We start from the raw sequence: 25,595 nt of genomic DNA, 5'->3' as shown, positions 1-25,595 counted from the left end.
ACTGAAAAGACCCTCCCCCCTTTGTGTTATAAACATGTTATAAATGTGTTATACATTTTTTTTTCAACATTTCAACTTTTTTCTCGAAATTGTACTTCAACATTAATCTCGACATTTCGACTTTTTTCTCAACATTTCGACTTTTTTCTCAATATTTTGACTTTAATCCCAACATTTCGACTTTTTTTCTCGAAGTGCACAATGAAAAAAAAATCTTCCTCTAAAATATTATTTTTATTTTTCTCCTGCCTGGCCTTGATACTGTTCCGTAATTAAATGTTGAAACTCTTTGCCACAGATACACGTATAAATTTGTCACCTTCATTTTTCAGTCCCATCTCGGTTCCGCCCACTGGTGACGTCACGGCCGCAGCGCGCGTCCCCGCCGGAGCGTCATCGGGAGCGCGCATACCTGACGTCACTTCCTGGTAGCTGCTAGCGGAGCTAACTGCTTCCCAGAGCTGGATAAACCAACTCTGTCACCGACTTTCCTCTGAAAAACTGCGCTTTCCTGACAGGTGAGCTGGACATGTAACTTTCAGCGATACATTTACCCGGAGAGAGATAAAAGTTAAGTAATGTTTGGGCAGGTAGCCGGGCCGCTAGCCAACTCTGTAACATCACTTTGTCAAAGAAGTTAAAAACACTTGAATATCATGTCAACTCGGTGTGTTTACGGTGTTGTCACAACACTGCAGGGTGTTGGAGTGGCTTTGGTGGAAATGTTTACTCGCAGTTTATGTGTTTGGTTTTTTCAATTATGATAAAAAATAATAATTACATTGTTTTACATTTTAATTTATTAAAAAAGAAATATTTAAATTTAATAATTTTTTTTCTTCATAATTTTAATTTTATTTCTTTTTTTCATAATTTAATTTTTTTAATTATGGGTTTTAAATTAGGATAAAAAAATAATCATGTATCTTTTTAGTTTTAATTAAAAAATTTTAATTTTTTTTTTTAATTCATGGGTGTCTTTTTAACACCTGGTTTCGTTTTCTAGTTAAAACTGACAAAAACGTTTTTCTTGCTTGTTTTTTTGTTTGTTTTTTTAAACTCTTTATTTAGTTATTTTTGTATATTTTAAATTTGAATTTAATTAAAACATTTTTAATTTTAATTCATTTTGTTTTTCATAATTACATTTTTTTAAATTATGATAAAAACTAATGTATTTTATTTTAATTTAATTAATTTAATTTTAATTTCTATAAAACAATATTGTTTTGAATTTTTTAAATTATGGGTGTCTTTTTTAACAGCTGGTTTCATTTTCTAGATAAAACTGACAATAACGTTTTTCTGGCTTTGTTTTTTGTTTTTCTAACTCTTTATTTAGTTATTTTTGTATATAACTAATTTACAATCATAAAATAAATGTTCAGTTTCAATAAGTTCATCACAAAAAGAGCAGTTATTGTGGTCAAAATTAAATCGATGTCTTAACAATTCAGAAGAGGGGTATATTCCAGTAAGAATTTTAAATAAAATAAAATATTTTAAAATAATAAAATAAAGTAAAATAGTACAAGAAGGGGCATACACATTCTCATTACGTTGAGTGAGCTTTGTCTTTGTGTCTTTTCAAATGATTAAAAAATGTTACCTTCTGTCCTTTGTCTTTTTTAGATCATGTCAGACTTTTCGGTGAGTCCAAACGATTTCACACATTTGCATCATTTCCAGAGTTTGTTTTGCTGGTGTTTTAGTTGGGGTCATGTTGTGGGTGGAGGCATCACTGTCCCTCTTCTCTCTCCCTGAAGCTGGCGGACGCTCTGGGGGACGACACGGCGGGTCAGGCCAAGAAGATCGGCAACACCAACCCGTCTGCCCCCGCGGGGAATCCCGCTGCTTCCAACCCGGGCTGGCCGGCCTCCGCCCCGGGAGCCCCGGCCCAGCCCTCGGCACCCGCCGACTTCGGGGGAGGATTCTCGGGTCCGGGGGCCCCGGGGCAGTTCCCCTTCCCCTCGGGCCCTGGAGCGCCGCCGGGGCAATACCCGGGACCCCCGACAGCCCCGGGCGGGTTCCCCGCCGCCCCGGGAGTACCAGGACAGTTTCCCCCCGCGCCCGGAGCCCCGGGCCAGTTCCCCTCCAGCCCCGGGGCGCCCGGGCAGTTTCCTGGGCAGTTTCCACACGAAGGCGCTCCGGGGCAGCTCCCCGGAGGCCCCGCTCCGTACCCGGGTGGACCGTTTCCCTCCGGACCCGGAGCCCCCCCCGGCCACTACCCCAACGTGCCGTACCCCGGGTGTCAGCCCGGAGGCAACGGGATGTACGGGCCGGGGGGTCCGGGCGCGTTCCCCCCCTCGGCCGGGTCTTTCCCTGCTTTCCCGGCCGCCAGGTTTCCTCCCATCCCGACGGGGTCGTGGGGACCGCCAGCAGCCGGGGGGTTCCCCGCTGCCCCCGCCCCGTTTGGTCCCGGTTCTGGTCCTATGGGGCCGTACGGCGGGCCGCCTGGTCCCGGAGGAACACTGGTAAGTACCAGCACTTCTCACAAATATAATTTCACCTGCTTCCTGTTAGTGATGCACCGAAATGAAAATTTGTGGCCCGAAACCGAAAATAATAATAAACACTTGGCCGAATACCGAATAATACCGAACAATGGTTCTTCGCAGTTTTTCATTTATTTTGCCAATTTTTTCACCATTGCATAAATCAAATAAATGTGCAGTGAAATACCCGCCAGTCTCAATTTTACGGTGGCCGAGACCCACCATTGCTGAAAATAAAAGAAACGCTGCAAATAAAATAAAAAAACCACGCAAATAAAAAAGCCACAACGGAAGTGAATTACCGGGGACTATTTTTGCTGATGCACCGGTGTTGCACATTAAAAATGACACGTAGCGATGTTGAACACTAACCTTTTCGCTTCTTTTCTCGTTTGTTGTTCTTCTTATTCCTCGCTCTTCTTATTTCTTCCTTTTCACTTACGTCCTCTTCGTCTTCTTCTTCTCCTCTCACGTAAAAAAAACACTGGTGCATCGGCAAAAATAGTCCCTGGTAATTCACTTCCGTTGTGGCTTTTTTATTTGCGTCGTTTTTTTTATTTGCAGCGTTTCATTATGTTTGCAGCGTTTCTTTTATTTGAAAAGCGTTTCTTTTATTTGCAGCGGCGTTTCTTTTTATTTGCAGCGTTTCTTTTATTTTCAGCAATGGCGGGTCTCGGCCACCGTACAATTTGTCTTACTGTACTTATTGCATTTTTTCTCATAATCCTTTTTCATTTTCTCCCGTTCAAATCCAGTTAATCGGGTCACGGTGGGGCTGATCTCTGCAATTTGAAGCCTTGTATAATAATTGTAAAAATCTGGGTTATTTTCTTGGAGGATCTCGTCGTATCAGACAGTGAGGGTTCTCCACCGCGTCGGTAGTACGACCTTTTCTCTGCTGTGCGTCCCGTTACCGTCTCCATCACCAAGCGGTTTCCCAAATCCAACTCAGCCTGGATCATTTCTCGTCTCCTCTGCTTTTTCCCACATCCAAGTAATGATCTAACATGCTCACATGTTTGCTGCGTTTAACACCGCTCTCTCCCTCCACGCTGTCGGCTGTTTGATTGCGTCATCTAAACACGCCGTTATTATTTGTTCGTTCATTGTTTTTTTTCCCCACTTATTCCACCAAAAGTGTTTTTTTGCTATTTTCGGCCGAACAATTTCGGTTACAGAACATTCGGTGCATCACTACTTCCTGCTGCGTTTCTTTTCTGGTGTGTGTCTGCAGAAAGTGTCTTGTGTGGGTTTTTGAAGTTTTACTCGGTGAAAAGTTCCAGCTTTTCTGCCTCTGCTGTCGGGGTCTCAGTGAGGGCTGACCTTTGTCATCAATAATACATCCGCGCCTCTGGCGTGGTGCTGCACAAATACAACAGAGATGTTATATTTGTTCAGTGGGAGTTATACGCATGTATTTTTGTCTTTCAGCCCAGATATAATCCACCTTTTTATTGAAAGCGATGAGTGCAACTTTTCTTTGGGACAAGGACATCGATTCCAGAATCAGGATGTGGTTTGATTAGTGCCAAAAACTGAATACGTACTCAGTATCTGCAGTTGGACTAAAATGTGTTCAGCACACTGGTTGTAACGATTTACGTGCAATATATTATCTTATTTACATGTTAAGGTTACACATCTATATGTTTACCACATAAAAACACTTTTTATCTTTTATATCATCACTACTTGTGTCATGTCTGTTTTCTCATTTGTGCATTTGCTTCTAATTAAAGTTTTTTTGTCCACTTTAATTTTGCTCGGACGTCAGTTTGTACAGTTGTTGTTAAAATGTACGAAAGCTTTTGTCAAAGTCTTGACTGGTCGCAGCGACTTGTGTAATAGATGGAAGTAATGACTCACTGGGTGTAGCGGCAAGAATGTGAGCTCAGTCAAAACTTCACTAATGTTTAACTCAATTCTCTTAGTTTTATGACTTCAAGCTTGTTATATGTTACCTATTTATTTATACCTATTTTATATATTAATGAAACAGAAACTGAGATACAGGACTGTCTCAGAAAATTAGAATATTGTGATTTTCTGTAATGCAATTACAAAAACAAAAATGTCATACATTCTGGATTAATTACAAATCAACTGAAATATTGCAAGCCTTTTATTATTTTAATATTGCTGATCATGGCTTACAGCTTAAGAAAACTCAAATATCATATCTCAAAAAATTAGAATATTCTGGGAATCTTAATCTTAAACTGTAAACCATAATCAGCAATATTAAAATAATAAAAGGCAATATTTCAGTTGATTTGTAATGAATCCAGAATGTATGACATTTTTTTTTTAAATTGCATTACAGAAAATAAAGAACTTTATCACAATATTCTAATTTTCTGAAACAGTCCTGTATGTTACAGGAGTAATTAAACAATTCTTTATGACAGGCGATTATTAGAAGCCTCTTGTATCCGTTAACAGGATTTCCTCCTTTGTTTTGGTCCCCAGTGAAAGTTTAAAGTTCTTACCGTCTAATAATAGCTCTAAGGTTGATTTAACTTTGAAACCGTCCTTGTAATGTGCAAATACAACACGAGTTGTGGGGTTGTGGCTTTAAAATGGAAATGTTTCTTGCAGATGGTGCCGTACGATCTCCCGCTTCATGCTGGAATGATGCCACGACTTTTAATCACAATAGTTGGAGAACCTCTTCCTGGTGCGGACAGGTATTCCTGCACGAACCACGCTCAGTATCCACGTTCAGTTTGAGGAAGACGAGTACCTGCCTTCATCTAAACCAGGGGTGTCAAACTCATTTTGCTTGGCGGGCCGGATTTGACCAATTTTTTTCTCGCCGGCCGCACGCTCAAAATAACAAAAACGGTGCGAAATTTTTTTTTACTATTGTTATCTAATCCAATATCAGTTTAGTTAATTTTAAAGGAAATATGCACTTTGTTTACACTCTAATTATGTAAAATATATTTCTTCAGGATCTTTTCTTGAAATTTCTCTTTTTTTTTCAAATTATGTAAGATACTTTTAATATCATTTTACAAAGATAAACAGAAACAAGTATGTTTTTTTTATATTTTGCTTTTTTATAGGAAATTTAATTTCCTAGAGTGTTTCTTTGTGATTTAAAGATTTTTCCAGTACAATTAAGTGTATTTATTTTTAAAAATTGGCGCGGATATTTACGCCAGTGTGTTGAAAAGGTCAGCACTTCTCTTTAAACTGTTTTACTTTGTCACTATCCTCGTATTCAAAACTGAAACTCTCCGAATAAATATCTTCTATCATCTTTTTTAGCAGTGATATTTTTCCTGCGAAAATATATAATAGTAGTCAGTTAATAAAAAATAAACAACCGTCTACAAAGAAATAAAATCGGCAAATACATTCTAGAAAATTTAAAAAAATGCCAAACTGCTCTCTTTGTGGAATAACGATGGATTTGTAGAAGAAATATATTATCGGATATGCTGCGATTCATGGCAATTATTTATGCCTTCCTTTTTAGTAAATTAACATTTCGTTTTTTTGCGTTGGAAACTTCTCGCGGGCCGCATGAAAACCTCTCTCGGGCCCCATGCAGCCCGCGGGCCGCACATTTGACACCCCTGATCTAAACCATTAAACATCATTACAACTCAAAACAGCCAGAATAAACCACTTCCACAGTCATTCATCTTCAGTAATGTTAACGGTGTTGTTTCATTCCAGGTTCAATGTGGACTTCGTCAAAGGCTCAGATGTCGTCCTTCACTTCAACCCTCGGTTTCATGAGCAAACCGTAGTCAGAAACTCAAACCTGGGAGGCTACTGGGGACCAGAGGAGCGTGAAGGAGACTTCCCGTTCGTTCCGGGACGCCGTTTTGAGGTAAAGAAAGTCACTTTAGCTTGTAAAGCTCTAAAGCCGAGGACACACCAACCCGACGTCGCCCGCTGTCGGCCGACTGCTGTGTCGCCTAGCGTCCCCTGTGTCGGCGGGGGTCGGGCTCAAAAGAAGCACTTGAACACACCGCAAAGACGGGTCAACCTGCCGTCGTCCCGGGGAGAAACCTGCAGCTCTGCTGGCTGAAATAAATCATTTAGGAAGATAAATGTTGGTTTAATAGATGAAATCTAACAGTTGTAGCTACGCCTGTTAAGAAATTTGCTCCGAAAATTTCGAGATTTCTGCCTGCCGGGTCAGGAGCTGATTTATGGTTCCGCGTTAAATCAAAGCAGAGCGTACAGCGCGCGTCGCCGCGTAACCTACTCCGTAGGCTCTGCGTTGGTGTAACTCGGAACCATAAAGCTGGCGAGGTTTTAAAAAGACTTCGCAACAACGGGCAAACGAGTGATTATGTACATTCACTGAGTGAATATTATGAAAGTAAAATATATATTTCTCGCTAGAAATGTAATCAAAACGCATCTTTATGCAGAAACTAACTCAAAATATTCATTTTATACACTAAAAAATAAGAAATATCCGCCATGTTTTTTTTTTTTTTTTATTCAGTCCGCAAATGACGACGAAAAGCATTCTGGGAAATGTTTCTGTCTCTAGATCAGCTAGTCAGCATCCGAAATCCCTACATCCGTAGGGACAGATTCATAGTCACTACACTACTTTTCTCCACTCCCTTTAGGTGGAAAGAGGAATTGGGACACCACTACCCTCACGGGAATGCGTAAAATTTAGGGGTAGGGATGAAAACATGGGGTAGTGGTAGTATTGGGACAAGGCCTAATATGAGTCCTAAGATGATCCGACCACAGAGAGCTCCGAGTTCCCTCCAGGGCTTCAAGGACACTTTCAGGGAACCTCTTCGGATCTGAGGGAATTTCTTTACTCTGCAGTGACGTAAAAAATAAAGTACGTCCTCTTTCAGCTGTAAAGATTTACGTTGTTGAAGGACAAAGTTCACCCTCAGGGCTTCTGTTGAATTAAAAGGCTGAAGGGCATCCATGTGCTGCGGATCCAGTTACCATAGTTACAGCTCTGACGTGTCCTGGATGTGCGTTTCAACCTTTCCAAAAACAAATTAGAACCCAAAATAAACTCATGGAAATGTCATGACAAATTTTTCCAATAGTCTTCAGTTATTCATGAATGCAGAGGAAAATCTTTCCCCTCTCACAAAGTAAGGGGTCATTTCTGGACTGAAATGACCCCTGGACCTGAAACTACACCCGACATCGGTATTTGGTCCCGCCCTTTCACGCCGGATAAGCAAAGTCTGTATTTTACAGACTTTGATCTCAGAAGTGACGTCGAGGCCTCGCATCTTATTCAACGATAACCTTTTTATTTAACGTTTAATTTAAAAGCATCTCATCAGACACTCGAACATTTAGGAGTTGTTTGGAAGTTTATTTATACCCCTTTTCCACCAAACCGGTTCCAGTGCTGGTTCTGGTTCACAACTCCTCGGGAACCAGCTGAGAACCGGTTAGTTTTTCCACAGCTCGGTGCTAAGAGGAGCCACATCATTAATTATGTCTCTGCAAACATCAGTTACATTGCTGCGTTTGTGTGAAAGTTGCAGCAACATCCAGGTATTTGCTCTAACAGGACTTGGTCCACGTAGCTCCTCCGTGGACACATCTCTAAAAGACAGGTTGTCTCCTCCTCCTCCCATGATGCTTTGCTGCATCCAGATTCATTCTTATTTGAAATAGAAGCGGTTCTTTCCTCTGTTACATTCCAGTTTTGTTCCAGTTCACTAACCGTGTGATGTTTGTTCTCATGTCTCGCTGCAGCTGAAGATCCTGGTGGAGGAGAACATGTTCAAGGTGGCGGTGGACGGCCAGCACCTGCTGGAGTACGAGCACCGAGCCGGCGGCCTGGAGGAGGTGACGCTGGTGCGGGTGGTGGGCGACATCGCCCTGCACAGCGCGGCGCCCAGCATGATCTGAACCCGCCGCCCGGACCACCGCTCAAACTGAACCCAAGGATTTGACTTCTCTTCGCAAGCTCTCGGCGCGTTTTGGTGGAGTTGGAGAGGCGGTGTAGTCAGCGAGTGCAATCGTCGCCAAACCTGGCACTTATATCCCAGAACCGAAGGCTCTGGGCGAACCCGAGTCTGCAGCCAACCTTTTTGTCTGAAGCCACTCACAACCCGGTAGATCTTTAATAACGTAGTCGTATCAGGGACGCAAATTAGCTGAAGCGCCGGGTGGAGAAGTGCGACGCGTCCCAAACATTTCAGATGTCCCCACTAGTGTTTCTGTTTACATGTGTTTCTTATTCTCTTACGTTAACATCATTATACGCCTCTGTAACGCATGAAAGTATTATGCTGAAAATCCACATGGTGTCCTTTTCTCTCAGTGCTGGACGGCGACCCCTCGAGACCAGAGGACCATGATGTTTCTCAAAATGTATTTAAATACAGATGACTTTCCTCCGTTCTTTAGCAGAAATCCTCCCCAACTCCCGGATCGGAGGGTCGTCCACAGGTTTTACTAACTCTGATTTCCTGTTAAATCAAAAAAATACAACAACAAAAGGGCACAATTTATGAAATGAAATAGCGGAGGAGGAGACGGCTGGCTTCTGCAGTTTGTTGCCAAAGATGAGTTGGGCAGTATTTTGATATTACAGATAAAAGGGCAACAAAAAAATGACTGATTTAACTCTGTTTGATGCAGATTGTTGTGCACTTCTCCTGTGCTGCCTGACTGCACATTTATTAATAAATGCTGGTTTCTCTGTTTGTCTTCTTTATTACTGAAAAATGGAACCAAACTGATCTTTTTTGAACATGTACCTTTATTTATTGAATGGTGTGGAGTCCATTTTTTTTTTATTAACCTTTTATTTATACAGGTAATATCTCATTGAGACCCAAGGTTTCATTTACAAGAGAGACCTGTTTTAAGAATTATGTTCTTAGAAATTATGCCAAACTGAATTGTGAGTAGCTGTGGACATCAAAATTGAAGTCTGGCAAAAAAAAAAAGTTGATCGCAAAATGTTTTCTCATATTGACCCATATAAATTTATCATAATTTTATAAATACTTTACATGTAAATGAGGATCTGGCCTGAAACCTGAAGAAAGTAAAACATTTTACTAACATGCAGTTTTTAGCAAAATAACATTCCTGAAAAATATTCAGCGCTAGTTTCCAATTAAGTTTCTGAAATGTTAAGTGGATGTAGCACAAAATCAGATAAAGTAAACAACTGCAAGGTAAGACAAATCTAGAAAAGTGGGGGGCAGTGGTCTAGTGGCTACTGACTTTGGTCCCAGGTTCAAGCCCCAGAATGGCGACCAAGATGAAGCACCTTGGGCCCTTGAGCAATACCTTAACCTCGGTGTGTTTGTTCTCTCACATGTAAATCGCTTTGGCGTCTGCTAAATATAGAAGCCCATTTCCACCAGTAAAAGAAAAAAATAAGATGAAAAATTATCCTTAAAAATAAAAATATCCCCACGGTAAGTCATAATTATGACGTCTAGCTCATAATAATGACTTTCCATCTGATTTCGATTTTTCATTTCATAATTTTGACTTTATCTCATAATTTCGATTTTTTATCTCATAATTCTATCTCATAATTTTGACTTTCTATCTCAGGGCCAGTTGTTCAAAAAATGTAATGTGGATCAAAGTGATCCGGATTTGGAAATCCCATTTTATGCTATCCAGGATCAGGTAATCCGTTTTAGTTTCATGCCGGTTTTTCAAAGCAACATTGGATTGGGTCACCCTGATCCAGATACACAGTTTTCAAGATTACCAAATCCGGATTACCAGTGCTCTAAATGGGACAATATATCACAATGTGTCCTAAAGAACAACAGGTAGAGGAGCCAACATGGGGTCACTTTAAGTGTATTGTCTTGCACAACATCGCTATCAGGCACAATGTCCCTCTCTGTGATGACGTTTGTGATGCACCTGAGCCTGTTGGGATGCAATAGTTAGAAATTATTTTTGACAGGTTCATCTCTGATGATTGTTTCTTTGATATTAATATACAGTGATGAATTACAGAAAAATGTAATATATTATTTTTGTTTGTTATTGAATTCTGTTTGGGGGATTATTTCATGGTGACAAGATACTTTTTATTTTATTTTTACTTTACTATACTGAAAGGCTTAATTGGTAGCCTATGTTTACTTTACAAGTCAAGTGCAAAATATAAATAAAAGTATTCACACTAAATGATACAAATGTTGTATTATTTTAAATTTTAAAGTTTTTTGACATTTTCCTTCTGAAATCCACCTTGAAATCCTACCCCCTGTTGGGATCAAAGTTATCCAAATCCTACTGGAAAGTTTTGAACAACACAAATTGAAGGTTTGATCCAGATTAAAACTGGGATTGGATTACGTGATCTAATCCGATTTCAGATCCCTTCTTTCCCTTTTGAACAACCCATTTTCAAACTTTGATCCAATCCGATAACCAAAATCCGATCAGATTACCTTTGAACAACGGCCCATGATGACTTTCTGATAATTATGATTTACCATGGGATATTTCTATCTGCTGCCCCCCTGGCGGCCCGCAGTGGAACTGCAGGCCAAGCGCCGAACTACAACCATAGAAGAAGAAAAGAAACGCAGCTCAAATGATCAGGTAGAGATCATTATAGTACGGAACCCCTCTGGTGATGTTTGAAAAAAATAAAATAATGCGTGGCCACGCATTAATAACTCGTGGCCACGCATTAATATCTCGTGGCCACGAGTTATTAATGCGTGGCCACGCATTATTTTATTTTTTTCAAATGTCACCACCAGAGGGGTTCCGTACAGGGGTGCAGAGCCGATGTCAGGATTGGGGGGGACACCAACGTGATTTTAATTTAAAATGTTTTGCCAATATGCAACTCATACCATGCCATAAATTGGTAAAGGCTCGCCAAAAAATACTGCACAGGGAATCATTTATTGTGCTTACCTTTCTTGTTTATTTGTCCTAAACAGCCAACAGTGTGTGTCACTGCTTACTTAACTGTTATATTAGTAAATCATCATTTTAAGGGTTTTGGGCATGTAGTGTCTACTCATCTCAAATTCTTCTCAACATCTTCCTTTTATCCTATGGGACTACTTTATGCACGATCAATTGATATATGGATGAAATATGGAGCCCTAAACAAGTTGTTTAAACTAACTGATCATGTTTTAACACAGTTATGGTGGTAAACAGTTCTAAAAAAAAAGGACCCATTGCTTTCATTCTGTACACCTCAAAACGCACCGTGGATGTATTATTTTTTTAGAAATATTTTTTTAATAAATATTCTACATATTCAACCTTTAAGTCTGAAAATACATTTGTTCAATTTTGAATAATTTAGGGTATTTTTATTGGGGGGGGGGGGCAATTCATCTTTTCCCCCCCGGGATCTGCACCCATGGTTCCGTACCTTTCTGATCATTTGAACTCATTTGAACTGCTTTTCTTCTTCTACGGTTGTAGTTCAAAACTCCACCTGCAGTTCCGCCGCGGGCCGCCAGGGGGCAGCGGAGCCGCCACGTCCGGCAGCAGCAGCTGAAGCAGAATCGAAACTCCTCAATGAGTTTCACCTTCACATGAATAAGTTTGCCCCTCTCTTTTAGTTGCCCCCGGGGGAACTTATTTAAACGTGGTCGGGCACCATGAACGGCTCGCTGCGGTCCTGCAGAGCCCCGGTGGAGATCAAGCTGCAGCGCGGTCCTGCAGGTGAGTTTTCCCCGGTGTAGCAGCGCTGCTAACCGGCTGCGCAGCAGCACAGGAACCAGGTCAGATGCAGCTTTTCTGCAGCTTAAAAACACCTCAAGTAGCGACAAGCCCGCTCCTACACGCTGGGAAAGGGAGGGAATTTGAATTTGCATGCTTTCAGGCGATATACGAGTCGGTTTAGACATGTAAAAACACATATTAATGCCATTTGAATATGTTAAAATGTTGAGAAGTGACGTTGCAAAGGGGCCTGTCAATCATGACACTGGTGGAATCTGGACCTAATAAAGTCCAGTTTCCACTTTGAGCTGGTGTTTCTTTGAATAGACACCTCTGAATGACAGTCTAGCCCAGGGGTCTTTTGATTTATTTATTTAAAGGTTTAGTTTTCAGCAGATGTGTCAAAAGTATTCACATTCATTACTCAGGTAGAAGTATAGATACTAGACTTTAAAAATACTCCTGTAGAAGTTGAAGTATCAACTCAAGTTTTTTACTCAAGTAAAAGTATAAAAGTACTGGTTTCAAAACTACTTAAAGTATAAAAGTAAAAGTAATGTAAGATTAAGATTTCTAGAATATTCTAATTTTTTGGGATAGGATATTTGAGTTTTCTTAAGCTGTAAGCCATGATCAGCAATATTAAAATAATAAAAGGCTTGCAATATTTCAGTTGATTTGTAATGAATCCAGAATGTATGACATTTTTGTTTTTGTAATTGCATTACAGAAAATCACAATATTCTTATTTTCTGAGACAGTCCTGTACATCCTCACAATAACTTTCTTCCGTCGTCTTTTATCTAATTAAAATGCGATTAATCACACATTTTTTGATGTTCTAAATTACCTTAAAAGGTATTTTTTATGTTTTTAATACTGTTAACAATATGAAAAAGGGCAAATATGCTGCTTTATGCCAACCTTCCACAAAAAAAAGCTTTTGACCTGAATGTAACATTCCTTCATAGATACAAACACAATTATGCCTATTTTTCAAATGTCAAAGCACTTTGTATTTCATGTACCTGGTATAGATAGAGTATAGATACTAGAGTTTAAAAATACTCCTGTAGAAGTTGAAGTATCAACTCAAGTTTTTTACTCAAGTAAAAGTATAAAAGTACTGGTTTCAAAACTACTTAAATTGTAAAAGTAAAAGTAATGTAAGGGGGAAAAAAGCCATTTAGGACAAAAGCCATTGAAAATGAATGCATCTTAGTATAATGCAAATATATTAAAGAAGCATATATGTGTACTATTGAGCATTAACATGTGTTTCAGAGAGCAGCAGATATGATGACTAGTTGCCTATAAGTATTGTAATGGTGCAAAAAGTCAAACTTCAGAGGCATGTTATCATTTATCCTAACCTTTATTGGAATGAACATCCAAGTTTAGTTGCAGGAATCTGAGGGGAATAGGGGTGTGCAAACAAGGGTACCTCACGATTCGATTCGATTTCGATTATTGGAGCTTCGATTCTTCGATTATTGTGATTTTTAATGCTTTTTTTCCATACAAGATTGATTTTGTCTTCATCTGTGGCTACATTTGTAAATAAATAGCCAATCAATTAATTCAGTTCCTCTAACAACACTCATTAAGTAAATAACAAGGTTTTTTGAACATTTAACATGTATTTTTCAAAGACACAAAATAATTTATTTTATGACTATGTTAACATTTGCTCTTTGACTTACTTAACTTTGACCAGGGAAAGCTGCACTTGCATGAGAGCACCCTCTATTGGAGGAAAACACTGAAAACGGTCAAGCCCTGGATTTAATGAGTTCATTAATTCAAGTAAACAAGATATGTACTTCAATCAAATTTATTTAGTGTAAACATATCTTCCATATTTCAAGTGAACAATAAGAAATGTGCATTCTTGAAAATGAAATGATTCAGCAGCTTATTCAGTCTGGAATCTGGATAGGATAACTAATAACTATATAACTTTTTTTTTTAATTAATTGATTCCAAATCGTCACGTGACGTATCGCGATGCATCGACACATCGATGAATTGCACCCACCTCTAGAGGGGAACGGATGTAAGAACAAAACTGGACAAGAACATCTGAAACAACCACAACCACATTCACTCTATCCGGATGGAGCAATTTAACTGGATAGTTTTTATTTAAAGGAGGAAATGAAATAGAGTAACGAGGCTGTTTTTAAAATGTAAGGAGTAAAAAGTACAGATAATTGAGTGAAAATGTAAGGAGTAAAAGTAAAAAGTCGTCTGAAAAATAATCACTCCAGTGAAGTATAGATAACCAAAATTTCTACTTAAGTAAGGTAACAAAGTATTTGTACTTCGTTACTTGACACCTCTGGTTATCAGGGACAATGCACATTAATAATACATTTAAACAAATGTAAAATATGCCAGAATTAGCCAAAAAGGCTATTTTGCATCTGCTGTCCCTGAACTGGTGTAAAATAGTCAACCTAAAAGAAAAAATTATTAAGATATAATCAATAAAACATTTCCAAATAAGAAGGCTACATCAGAATAAAGATTAAAAGGTAAGAGACTAAGCTAAAATACACACACACACAGGTTAACATAAGCTCAACAACAGACAATTGCTAGAAACAGAAACAAACATGAAGCAGCAACAGTAACATCAGCATTAATAACACGAGACACAGTAACACACAAACAGGCCAAAAACAAACAAGACAAAAGCACTAAACACAGAATAGAAAGCCATGCACAAAAAGCAACAGTGTAACTAGACAAACTAATAGGCAACATGACAGGTGGCAGATTTTGATTTGATTTGATTTATTTTATTTTTGTACATGTAAAAAACAACACTTCAAGAGAAGTTTAAGAAAACGACAAAACAAAGAATTTCACCCTTTAACACTTGATATCTTAATTTACATGTGCAAAAAAGCAGTAGGAAGAAGTGTAAATTTATTTAATCCTACCCCCATTCACTAATCATTTAATCCATATTTATAAATACTCACACTGTACTCACACTGCTAAATACAAGTATTATTATTATTATTATTATTATTATTATTATTATTATATACTGTAATTATACTCACACACATACCTATGTACGCATGCATGCATGCATGCATGCGTACATACATACATACATACATACATGCATACATACATACATACATACATACATACATACATGAATACATACATACACATAGTTGAATATTTCTATATATTTGTACACACAACCTTTATTATCAAAGATCCATTTTGGCCCCACTTCTACTCAAAAAAACTTGTCGCGAGCCACAAGAAATAGAGATTTTAAAAGTTTTCATCTTTTATTTATTTTAGCTGCTACAACCACTAAATATAACAATGGAGGTGCAGTGTACATTTGTAGGCGTACTTTGAAATAAATTAAACTGAATTGTAGGCCTATTTCAGTCTATATTTGTGTAAAAGTAAAATAAAAACTACCCCGCTTTAATATAAATAATAATAATAATAACTTGCATTTATATAGCGCCTTTCAAAGAACCCAAGGTTGCTTTACAGATCATAGGCCTTTTCAAGGCATGCCATGAAAAAGGAAAACCAAGGAAGAACAAACAAAACAAAACACCATCGGGACAAAACGACAGGGGCGGGGGGGAGGGGCACTAATGGGGAAAAGCCAGGGTGAAAAGGTGGGTTTTGAGTTTTGAAACTGTCCAGAGAAGGGGAGTCACGGATTACAGCAGGGAGAGAGTTCCAGAGGGTGGGGGCAGCAACACTGAAGGCTCTGTCCCCAAAGGTCTTCAGTCTGGTCCGGGGGATGGAGAGCAGACCAGCGTCTGAAGACCGCAGGTTCCGGGAGGGAGTGTGGTGATGAAGGAGGTCGGACAGGTACTGGGGGGCCAGAGTGTGAAGGGATTTGTAGGTGAGTAGGAGGAGTTTGTACCGAATGCGGAACTTAACAGGTAGCCAGTGGAGGTGGATGAGGGTGGGGGTGATGTGCTGCCAGGGCTTGGTGTGGGTGAGAACCCTGGCAGCTGAATTCTGCACATACTGGAGCCTGTCCAGGGTTTTACTTGGAACCCCAGACAGGACTCCATTACAATAATCCAGTTCGGGAGGTGATGAAAACATGGATGAGTGTTTCTGCCACAGAGTGAGGGACGGAGACGTGCGATGTTTCTGAGGTGGTAGAAGGCAGATTTGGTGACCGACTTGATATGTGACTGGAAGGAGAGGGTGGAGTCCAAGATGACGCCCAGATTACGGACCTCGGAGGATGGTGTAATGGTGCAGTCGTCCACCCGGATGAGCAGATCTCCAACCTTCCGGAGCAGTGACTTGGGGGCCACAACCATGAGCTCCGTCTTATTGCTGTTCAGTTTGAGGAAGTTAGTTGTCATCCAAGATTTTATGGCTGAGAGGCAGTTAACCAAAGACTGTGGGGGGAGCTGGGAGGATGGTGAGGTGCTGAGATGGAGCTGGGTATCGTCAGCGTAGCAGTGAAAACTGAGACCATAGTGGCGTATGATCTGGCCGAGGGGGAGCAGGTAGGTGGTGAAGAGGGTTGGACCGAGCACAGAGCCTTGGGGGACACCATGGTTGACTGGGGCAGGGTGGGAGGAGGAGCCAAGGATGGTGACAAACTGAGTTCTGTTGGTGAGGTAAGACTGGAACCAAGATAAAGCAGAGCCAGAGATACCAAGGAGAGCAGACAGGCGTTCGAGGAGGATGGTGTGGGAGATGGTGTCAAAGGCAGCGGAGAGGTCGAGGAGGATGAGGATGCTGATTTTACCATTGTCTGCAGCAGTGAGGAGGTCATTTGTAATTTTGATGAGAGCGGTATCAGTACTGTGGTGGGTTCTGTAGGCTGACTGGAAGGGTTCATAGAGCTCATGGTTGGACATATGCTGGTGGAGCTGGGCCGCCACTGCTCTTTCCAGGATCTTACTGAGGAAAGGAAGGTTGGAGATCGGCCGGAAGTTATTGAGGTCCTCAGGGTCCAAACCAGGCTTTTTCAGAATGGGAGTGATGGAGGCGATTTTGAGACTGGGGGGCACTGTACCGGAGCCTATGGAGGAGTTAATTATGTCGGTGATGACGGGACAGAGGGTAGGAAGGCAGGCTTTCACCAAAGTAAAAACAAAAAAAAAATAAAAAATGTAACTGCAGCTTAGCAACTTTAACAATAAATATAGAAATTAAAAATAGTTATTTTAAAAAAAAGGCAGGGGCCTTTCTGTGTGGAGTTTGCATGTTCTCCCCGTGCTTGCGTGGGTTTCCTCCGGGTACTCCGGCTTCCTCCCACAGTCCAAAAACATGCATGCTAGGTAAATTGATGATTCTAAAAATTGCCCGTAGGTGTGAGCGTGAGTGTGATTGTGAGCATGGTTTGTGTGTCTATATGTGGCCCTGTGATGGACTGGTGACCTGTCCAGGGTGTAACTCCTGCCTCTCACCTAAAATAAGCTGGGATAGGCTCCAGCAGACCCCCGTGACCCTGCAAGGGATAAAGCGGGTAAGATAATGAATGAATGAATGAATGAATGAATATTTTAAAATTGGATGGCATCAACTCAAACTCCAAGATAACTGCCCAACAAAATAAACTAATAATATTACTAAAACTTAATTCAGAAATATCATTTATTTATGTTGGGGGTTTTTTTCAAGGCCAAAGGGAGCTGCTACTTTTTTTTTTTTTTATTTTACCTTTATTTAACCAGAAAGATCCCATTGAGATTAAAAACCTCTTTTCCAAGGGAGACCTGGCCAAAATAGGCAGCAGCAATTACAACACATAGTTATAAATGATGGAAAACACCAACAGATAAAATACAATTAAAATTAAATTAAAAAAGCAAGAAAATCACAAAAAACATGTACATGTAATGGAGTCGGCCTCACGTATTTTCAATTTAGATTTAAAATTTCTCAGAAAAATTAACCCTGTCATATTGTAATATGTCCCAGGCTGAAGGAGCAGAATAAATAAATGAGGATGAAGAGCCGCAGGTTGCAGAATCTTAGTCTCGCCTTTTTAAAGGTTTTCTTTTTGTACTTTGATCCAGAGCTGAAGGTTGTAAACAGCTGGACCGGTGCCTGCTGGACTAAAGACCAGTTCTAGTCTGACCCTCCTTTCTCTCTTTTCATTCACTTTATTTTGTATAGAGGGACATTGTACATTGATAAAAAAAAATTTGATACTTAAAATTTGTATTGATTTACAATAAGGTATATAACAAACAAAATAGTCACAGTACTAGAACCGTTGTTGCCAGAGGTGGTAGTAACGAGTTACATTTACTCCGTTACATTTACTTGAGTAAGTCTTGGGAAATGTTGTACTTTTAGGAGTAGTTTTGAATCACTATACTTTTTACTTTTACTTGAGTAGATTTGTGAAGAAGAAACTGTTCCTCTTACTCCGCTACATTAGGCTACGTTGAGCTGTTACTTTTCTTTTATCCCTTTTATCCACGTACGCGTCAATCTCATGACATCACTGAGCGATTCTTTGGGAATAATGTTTGTTTTTGCATGTTTTGTCACATTTACACAGACTCAAACACACACAGAGTTTCTATGAGTTCATGTTTGTTCTAGTTCTGCCTGGTTAAAAAAGAAAAGTACAAAGGTTTGAGATTTTGTGCTACTTGTGCTTAATTTATTTTTTTATTCTATTATTATTTTATTTATTTTATTATTTATTAAAGTACTTGAATTTACTTTAAGATTATTTTAATTTAAGCTATTTTTTTATTTTTTATTCATTTTAATTTATTTTATTGATTTAATTTGCCTGAAGATGATTATTTTGTAATTTTGTCTGTTTGAATGGTTGTGTTAAAAAAATAAATCAGACGTTACTCAACAGTTACTCAGCACTTGAGTACGGTAGTTTTTTCACCAAGTACCGTACTTTTTTACTTTTACTCAATTATTTGGATGACTACTTTTTACTTCTACTTGAGTCATATTATTCTGAAGTAACAGTACTTTTACTTGAGTACAATTTTTGGCTCCTCCACCCAGCTCTGGTTGTTGCCATGTCTTCAATAAGCCAGTATTGAAGGTTACATTTAGATTTATATCATTGTCTTATCATAATGAACTTGGACAGTAACAGTCTAAAGCAGGGGGGAGAGAAGACTAACTCACTCCCTTACTTAGCAAGAAAGCCGTCCATTTTGACCATCTTGCAGCATATAAATCACCTTTCAGCTGCAGCAAGAAAGTCAATCTTTCCATCTGGTGAATGTCTTTAATGATTCTGAGCCGTTTATCCACCGTCGGTGAGTCAGACTGGACACATTTACGAGTGATCGCTTTTTTTAGCAGAGACAGTCAGAATTCTCAGGAGGTGTTTGTCACTGCCTGACGTCTCTTCTGGAATATCTCCCAGATGGAGCAACAAACATGACAGAGGAATCTGTTACCTGAATACTTGTTGATTATATATTTTTAAAACTGTTCTGCCGGGTAAACCTGAATAAACAGGGAAAAACACGAGACAGTCAGTTTTAGTGCTTTTCGTTCTCTCTTCCTTGCGCAGCTGTTTTATTATCAATAATTTTCACTAAATATCAATAACCCATATTTCCTCCAGTCATATACGTCTTAACCATTACAATACCTTCTTCTATTCATTCATGTTCATATTCCCATATGTTTTTCTTTCTCAGCATCAACATACTGTAATCATGTTTGCTTTTTTTTCACAATCATGTTACTTATTGCATAGAATTAATCATTCTTTTTTTATATCGTTACATCCATAATAACTGTGTTGTTTTTCTAAACTGTCCCATCACTAAGAACTTATTTCTACAATCATGAAAACAAACTGAATTCCTTCTGTTCTGATAACAGGCTAAGTCTACATTGGTATAATACAATGTATAAAGGAAACTAGATGTATTTCAAGGCAGAACTGAAGAGAATTAACAATGTATAAAAAACAGAAATGTACTTCTTCATTTTAAACAGTAATTCACACATTAAACACAAAACAGGAGCATTTAGAACTAAAGGGAGCAACAGACAAGTAGTGAACGGCTGTAACGGCTGTAACCGCCATGAAAAAAAAAAGTGTAGAATCCTAAATTTCCGCTATATACATCAAACTAATACAAAGTCATGTCATTTCTGGCATAAAACCAGATCCGGTTTTGCTTTATATTATTTATATTATTATTTAATATAATTATTTATATTATATTTGTGAACAAATATTTCTCCAAAATAACTTAATCTTAGGACAGCGCCAAAAAGTGTGATGGTGATCTGCCTCGTCGTCACGGCAACCTCTCCAACATCTCCGTTGGGAAACCTGCCAGATATGGTTTCATTTTAGGGGGAATAATAAAACTAAATGACTAAATACTAAAAAACTAAATAACGTACCAGATTATTCCAACTAAATTCGTGCCAGTACATGGAGCAAGAAGTAGAAAAAAATATGGACTCCTACTGTTGACTAGATATACTCTCCTTCAATTCCTTCTCCCACCTTTCTTTAATCTATTCTGTAGTATTTCCTGAATTCTCAACAATTCTCTGATAAAATCTTATTAATAAACATTGTGTGTATATATATATATATATATATATATATATATATATATATACCAAAAAAAATTATATTTTTTGTATTACAGTGACAATTTACACCTCTACTTTGGGTTATTTGTGTTGTGGAAATTGAAAGGACCAATAAACTAAACTAAACTATGTGGGACAATCCAGATAACACAAAGCCGTTGCCTGGGGAAGGAAATGCTCAAAAAAAACTGAGTGTCATTCATGCTGGATAATGCCCTGTAATGCGAGTGTACGCCCGCCACGTCACCCCATAGAAAAACCTGCAGATGTTTGTTGAGGCGAAACCAGATACAAGGAAGAATATCTGTCAGGAGTAAAAAACATGTCCATTTCTCCCATTAATTCCTCCAAACTCAGGTCTATGAAGTGAGTGTTACACCTAAGGTGGAAATAAGTGCTGCTTAGTTTTCTTCAAACCACTATGTTTTTCAGTATTTACCTATTGATAAGTTAATCAAAAGAAAATTCATTTTATGTACTTGAATCATTTTGATTTGTTTAATTTATTTTGAGTTTGTGGATAAAAACTGGTGAGGAAACTGATTTTTTTTTTTTCTCATAGTGCAGTGTTGATTGTATAGGTTCAGTGAGTGAGGATTCTCTGCTAAAACTACACAATTTGAGTTGAATAGATCATTTTAATAGGTAATTGTTAGTGGTTATTCAGCAAACGCTACATATTTGAGTTTTTTTTTTTTTAAACTACTGCTCAGTGGTTGCACTTTTTTATTTCAGTTTTGTGCATGTTGAGTCTGTTTAAAGAAGGCTGAAGTTACTGAAGTGAAGTGTTTTGGATTTAATTAAAATGCAGCTAATTGAGCATCAAAGGGAATATTTCCCTCTATTTTCTCCACTTGAGGTCATTTTGGTTTTTGCCGTTTTGGTTCACCAATAAACTCATGTTCATTCAAACCGCACGACCTTTTGGCATATCTGAAGGTTTTAACATTTTGGAGGCTTAAAAATGTACGTTTTTCTTTGTTACAAGTATGAAATTAATGTGGTTTTTTTTTTTCACTAAGATTTTTAGTCCTGGAAAGGACTGGAACCCTTGACCGAGTTTGTGTTGTCTCTCTCCTGGTGCAGGGTTGGGGTTCAACATCGTCGGCGGGCTGGACCAGCAGTATGTTGTGAACGATAGTGGCATTTACGTGTCTAAAATCAAAGAGGACGGAGCGGCAGCGCTGGACGGGAGGCTGGAGGAGGGAGACAAGATCCTGGAGGTGAAATCACTTTCATTTAGTTTCTGATTCACCACAAACTAGTTTTATCTTAAAGTCCCAAAAGAAGATGAAAATCATTCAATTACTCAAACCTGAATCATATTATCTTCTCATGAAACATACTCATAATTCTGTTTATTTGTGAAATGCTTATTCTTGTTGTAAAAATGCAAAAAAAAAAAAGCAATTTCACTGCTTTTTTGAAGTCTTAAATTCTATTTTGCTAAAATAAGGCCTTTTAAATGTCTTATTTTGTCTTAAATCTCAATCCAAAGGTCTTAATTTTAGAGGGAATGTTTCCAGTCATCATTAAAAAGTTTATTTCATCATTTTGAGGAAAATCTCCTGCGAGGTTCTAAATCTGTGTTGCCAGGTTGGGCAAATTTCAGCCCAATTGAGCTGAAAGATATCTATCTGGGCTGCTTTTCCTGGTTTTTACTGAATATTCAGGAGAAATTGTTAACAAAAAAGTTTACATTATGTCGTAAAAAGTAGAAACATACTCAATAAACTCTGCTCAATTTAATTGTAGTCTTTGTTTGGAGCCTGATCCTTTTTTTTTTTTTACATTGCGTTTGAGCTGGAACCTGTCAGATCTGGCAACCTCGCCCTCAGCGCTGGATTTCTTAGTGGCTTGTCTTTTTGGTCTTAAATTTTGTTTGAAAATGGTATTAAAAAGTCTTAAATTTACCTCTGTCAAACCTGTAGACCCCATTAGACACAGCTCACTACTTGTCAAATCTGGATTAAATTATATTTTAGATTGTAAAGAATGTATAAAACATAGTTTATTACTTCGGAGAGGCCGTTTCCTTGCCTGCGTTGAATTTGGGCCTTTTCTTTCTCAGTTTCTCACCATTGATGTGAAACTGATTTTCTGCTGTCTGTCTCGGGGGGGTTTGATCAAAGCTGACGGATGTTTGTGTGTCATGTGACTGTTTGTAGATAAATGGAGTGAAACTGGAGAAACTGACACACAAACATGTGGTGGAGCTGTTCCGGACGGCCGGCGAAGACGTGGAGCTCCGGGTCCAGAAGAAGATGCCAGACGTGAGTTTGGTTCCTGCTTTCTGTGTGAATTTGATTCCAGAACCGTTCTGACCTGGAAATATCAAAACCGAGTAAACGTACGAGCTTAAGGGGAAAAATGTTACCTCTGAAATTAATGTAAGCAACATGTTAAAAAAAAAAAAAAAAAAGAAAGAAAGAAAAAGTTGAAGATTTTAGTCACTGTAGTTGATGGATATAAGATAAGATATTCCTTTAATAGTCCCACAGCGGGGAAATTCGCAGTGTACAGCAGCAAAGGGGATAGTGCAAAACAAGAGGCATCAATAGAAATAATAATAATAATACAATAATAATATCAGATTATGACACACTATAAACAGTACTGGTATATACAATAATAATAATAATCAAAAATACTGGTATATAAAATAAGATATTTCAAGTTTAGTAATTCTACACTGAGGAAAATCCATCAATTTTTTTTCTTGACTTTTTTTCTCGAAATTTGGACTTTCTCAACATTTTGACTTTTTTTCAACTTTCAACTTTTTGCATAATGAAAAAAAAATCTTCCCCCAGTTATAACTAATATAGATACATGCAGCATGTGTTCCCTTCATTCTAAGGCTTATACAAGACTTTTCAAAAGGGCGACATGTCGAGAAAAAGGGCGACATGTCGAGGAAATAGTAAAAATTTCGAGAAAAGTCGAAATGTCGAGAAAAAAGTCAAAATGTCGAGAAAATAGTCGAAATGTCGAGATTAAAAAGGAAAGGAAAAAAAATGAAAAAAAGCAAAAAAAAATATAAGAAAAAGAGGGAAAAAAAAGAAGAAAAGAGCTCCAGGAGCCACTAGGGCGGCGCTAAAGAGCCGCGGGTTGCCGACCCCTGATCTAGATGCTCTCGTACGATTGATCGTATAAAGATTGTGATTGGTTCTGTGTCGTTGGAAGAAGCTTTGATTGGACCAGAATTTTCACCTCTGACCAAATACGACCTTGAATATTTCTAAAAAGCTGGAATAAACATCTCAAAAGTGTGAAATATCAACCCTTTGATTCTCGTTGTCGTCTTCTTCTTTGCAGTCGACGCGCCACCTGAACGGCCCGGCGGAGCCCCAGCCGGACCAGCAGCCCCCCCTCCCGGTCCTGGGACTCTTGGCGCTGCTAGCGGCCGCCGGCCTCGTCTTCGCCTTCATTTACAAGCGGACCAACTAGGAAGCGGCTTCCAGGGAGCCGGCGGCGTCCGCTACGAACGTTTTAACGCCGAAAAAAAGAAGAAGAAGAAAAAAAATAAACCAGAAACAAACTTTGCTGAATGCCAAAGAAGCGAGAGAGGAAGTCTGACCCGTGTCGTTCCCGTGATCAGCAGGTGTCGCTGCGGCTCACGAGGCCCGAGGTTCGCCGGGCACCGCGGCCCGTTCACGCGCCGGACGGCTGCTCGCGTTCAGCCGCTCCAAGGCCTCTCCGCTCGTCTGGAACCGACGGCCGGCGTGACGCGGGTTCGACTCCCGGCGGCCACACAGATCAAACCCATCTTCCTCTTCCCCAAACGCCCGGGCGATGAACTTCCACCCGCTGCTCTGTTCAGGGGGGGGACTACTTTCAGCGGCGGATGAACACGTTTTCTCCGCTCTCGTTAGAGCCGCCGGCGGCAGGTCGGTGGGTTTGGGACCAACGCGTCTTTGTGCAATAGTTTAGCTCACCGACGGGATCTTTTCTGTTTAAAATGGTTCTTGGGCGACGGCGGGGGCCTTGGGTCGTTTCAGAAAACACTATTTCATCGTTCAACGGCTCAAAAAGAGCCTTTTCCTTTCACTCATTCCACTATATTTCATCGGGTCACTCAGGATGAACCGTTGAACCTAATTCCCTCTGATAAATCCTCCGTTTGACGTCGTCTTCGTCTTTTTTTTTTTTTTTTTTAACCATTTGAGACTAAAACATTGTGATTCTGCGTCGAAGGCGGTGCTTCGTTTTCAGGCTGCACCGACCGTAAAACGGCGTTTCCATCGGCGACTCGAAGGGCTTCTCTCTATCTTTTTTTGGGGTTTTCTTTTGCACGAGCCACGATCATGGGACTCCGAGGCATCGCTGGATTATGAGTGCTTTTGTTCACGTTCGTGGACGTCCTCGTCTGTAAATATGCTGCATGTCACTTCTTCTGGGCGGGGTTAGGAAGACGGGAGCCATTCAGCACGAATAAATTATGAACATACTGTGTATTTGAGATCCAGAGATGAATAAAGCTGATGTTGAAGCCCCTGCTGCTGTCGGGGTTTTATTGAGGTTTTATTTATTCAAGGTCCTGTTTTTTTGTTGAAAAAAGTACAGAAGGACAGGATGAACTAAATGACAAGGATATCTCTCCCGTCTGCTCTGAATCACACACCTTTCACAGTTCGATTACCTTTCTTTTTTGTTTAATCTCCAGTCTTTTAGATTAGATTATATCTTTATTAGTTTAGTTTATTCATTTTTAAATCACAACGAATGTAAAAGTGCCTTCAGTCAGTGCTAAAAAACGAACAGTAAAACACTTTCACACAACTCAACTTTTCATACGTGTTGCAGAATACTGCACTAGTTTACACTTTTCTTTTTTTAAATTCTCTTTTTATTAAGATTTCACAAAAGTCCATACAT

At 39.2% G+C, this 25,595-nt stretch overlaps 2 protein-coding genes across 2 annotated transcripts; both read left to right on the top strand.

Moving 5' to 3' along the window:
- Positions 1 to 395: 395 nt before the first annotated feature.
- On the top strand, positions 396 to 9,166 carry lgals3a (lectin, galactoside binding soluble 3a). Its single transcript, XM_061743781.1, has 6 exons — positions 396 to 518; positions 1,633 to 1,650; positions 1,767 to 2,474; positions 5,094 to 5,182; positions 6,183 to 6,339; positions 8,211 to 9,166. Exons 2-6 carry the CDS (start codon positions 1,636 to 1,638, stop codon positions 8,364 to 8,366), a joined length of 1,125 nt encoding a protein of 374 aa, XP_061599765.1. The 5' UTR covers positions 396 to 518; positions 1,633 to 1,635; the 3' UTR covers positions 8,367 to 9,166.
- Positions 9,167 to 11,932: 2,766 nt separating this feature from the next.
- Positions 11,933 to 25,247, top strand: synj2bp (synaptojanin 2 binding protein). The gene is made up of 4 exons (XM_061743207.1): positions 11,933 to 12,140; positions 21,804 to 21,940; positions 22,886 to 22,990; positions 24,036 to 25,247. Exons 1-4 carry the CDS (start codon positions 12,077 to 12,079, stop codon positions 24,165 to 24,167), a joined length of 438 nt encoding a protein of 145 aa, XP_061599191.1. The 5' UTR covers positions 11,933 to 12,076; the 3' UTR covers positions 24,168 to 25,247.
- The last annotated feature ends 348 nt before the right edge of the window (positions 25,248 to 25,595 follow it).

The sequence above is a fragment of the Cololabis saira genome, chromosome 16, assembly GCF_033807715.1.
Source record: "Cololabis saira isolate AMF1-May2022 chromosome 16, fColSai1.1, whole genome shotgun sequence".
Taxonomy (NCBI): domain Eukaryota; kingdom Metazoa; phylum Chordata; class Actinopteri; order Beloniformes; family Belonidae; genus Cololabis; species Cololabis saira.
The sequence above is the reverse complement of the archived record's forward strand: the minus strand, read 5'-3'. Positions and strand labels throughout refer to the sequence as shown.

Bases quoted from the DNA above. Each gene is read 5' to 3' on its own strand.
- lgals3a (XM_061743781.1), top strand. The intron at 2,475-5,093 runs GTAAGTACCAGC...TGTTTCTTGCAG, and splicing joins CTGGTCCCGGAGGAACACTG to ATGGTGCCGTACGATCTCCC. The intron at 5,183-6,182 runs GTATTCCTGCAC...GTTTCATTCCAG, and splicing joins CCTCTTCCTGGTGCGGACAG to GTTCAATGTGGACTTCGTCA.
- synj2bp (XM_061743207.1), top strand. From the start codon at position 12,077: ATGAACGGCTCGCTGCGGTCCTGCAGAGCCCCGGTGGAGATCAAGCTG. The intron at 12,141-21,803 runs GTGAGTTTTCCC...CTCCTGGTGCAG, and splicing joins GCTGCAGCGCGGTCCTGCAG to GGTTGGGGTTCAACATCGTC. The intron at 22,991-24,035 runs GTGAGTTTGGTT...TCTTCTTTGCAG, and splicing joins TCCAGAAGAAGATGCCAGAC to TCGACGCGCCACCTGAACGG.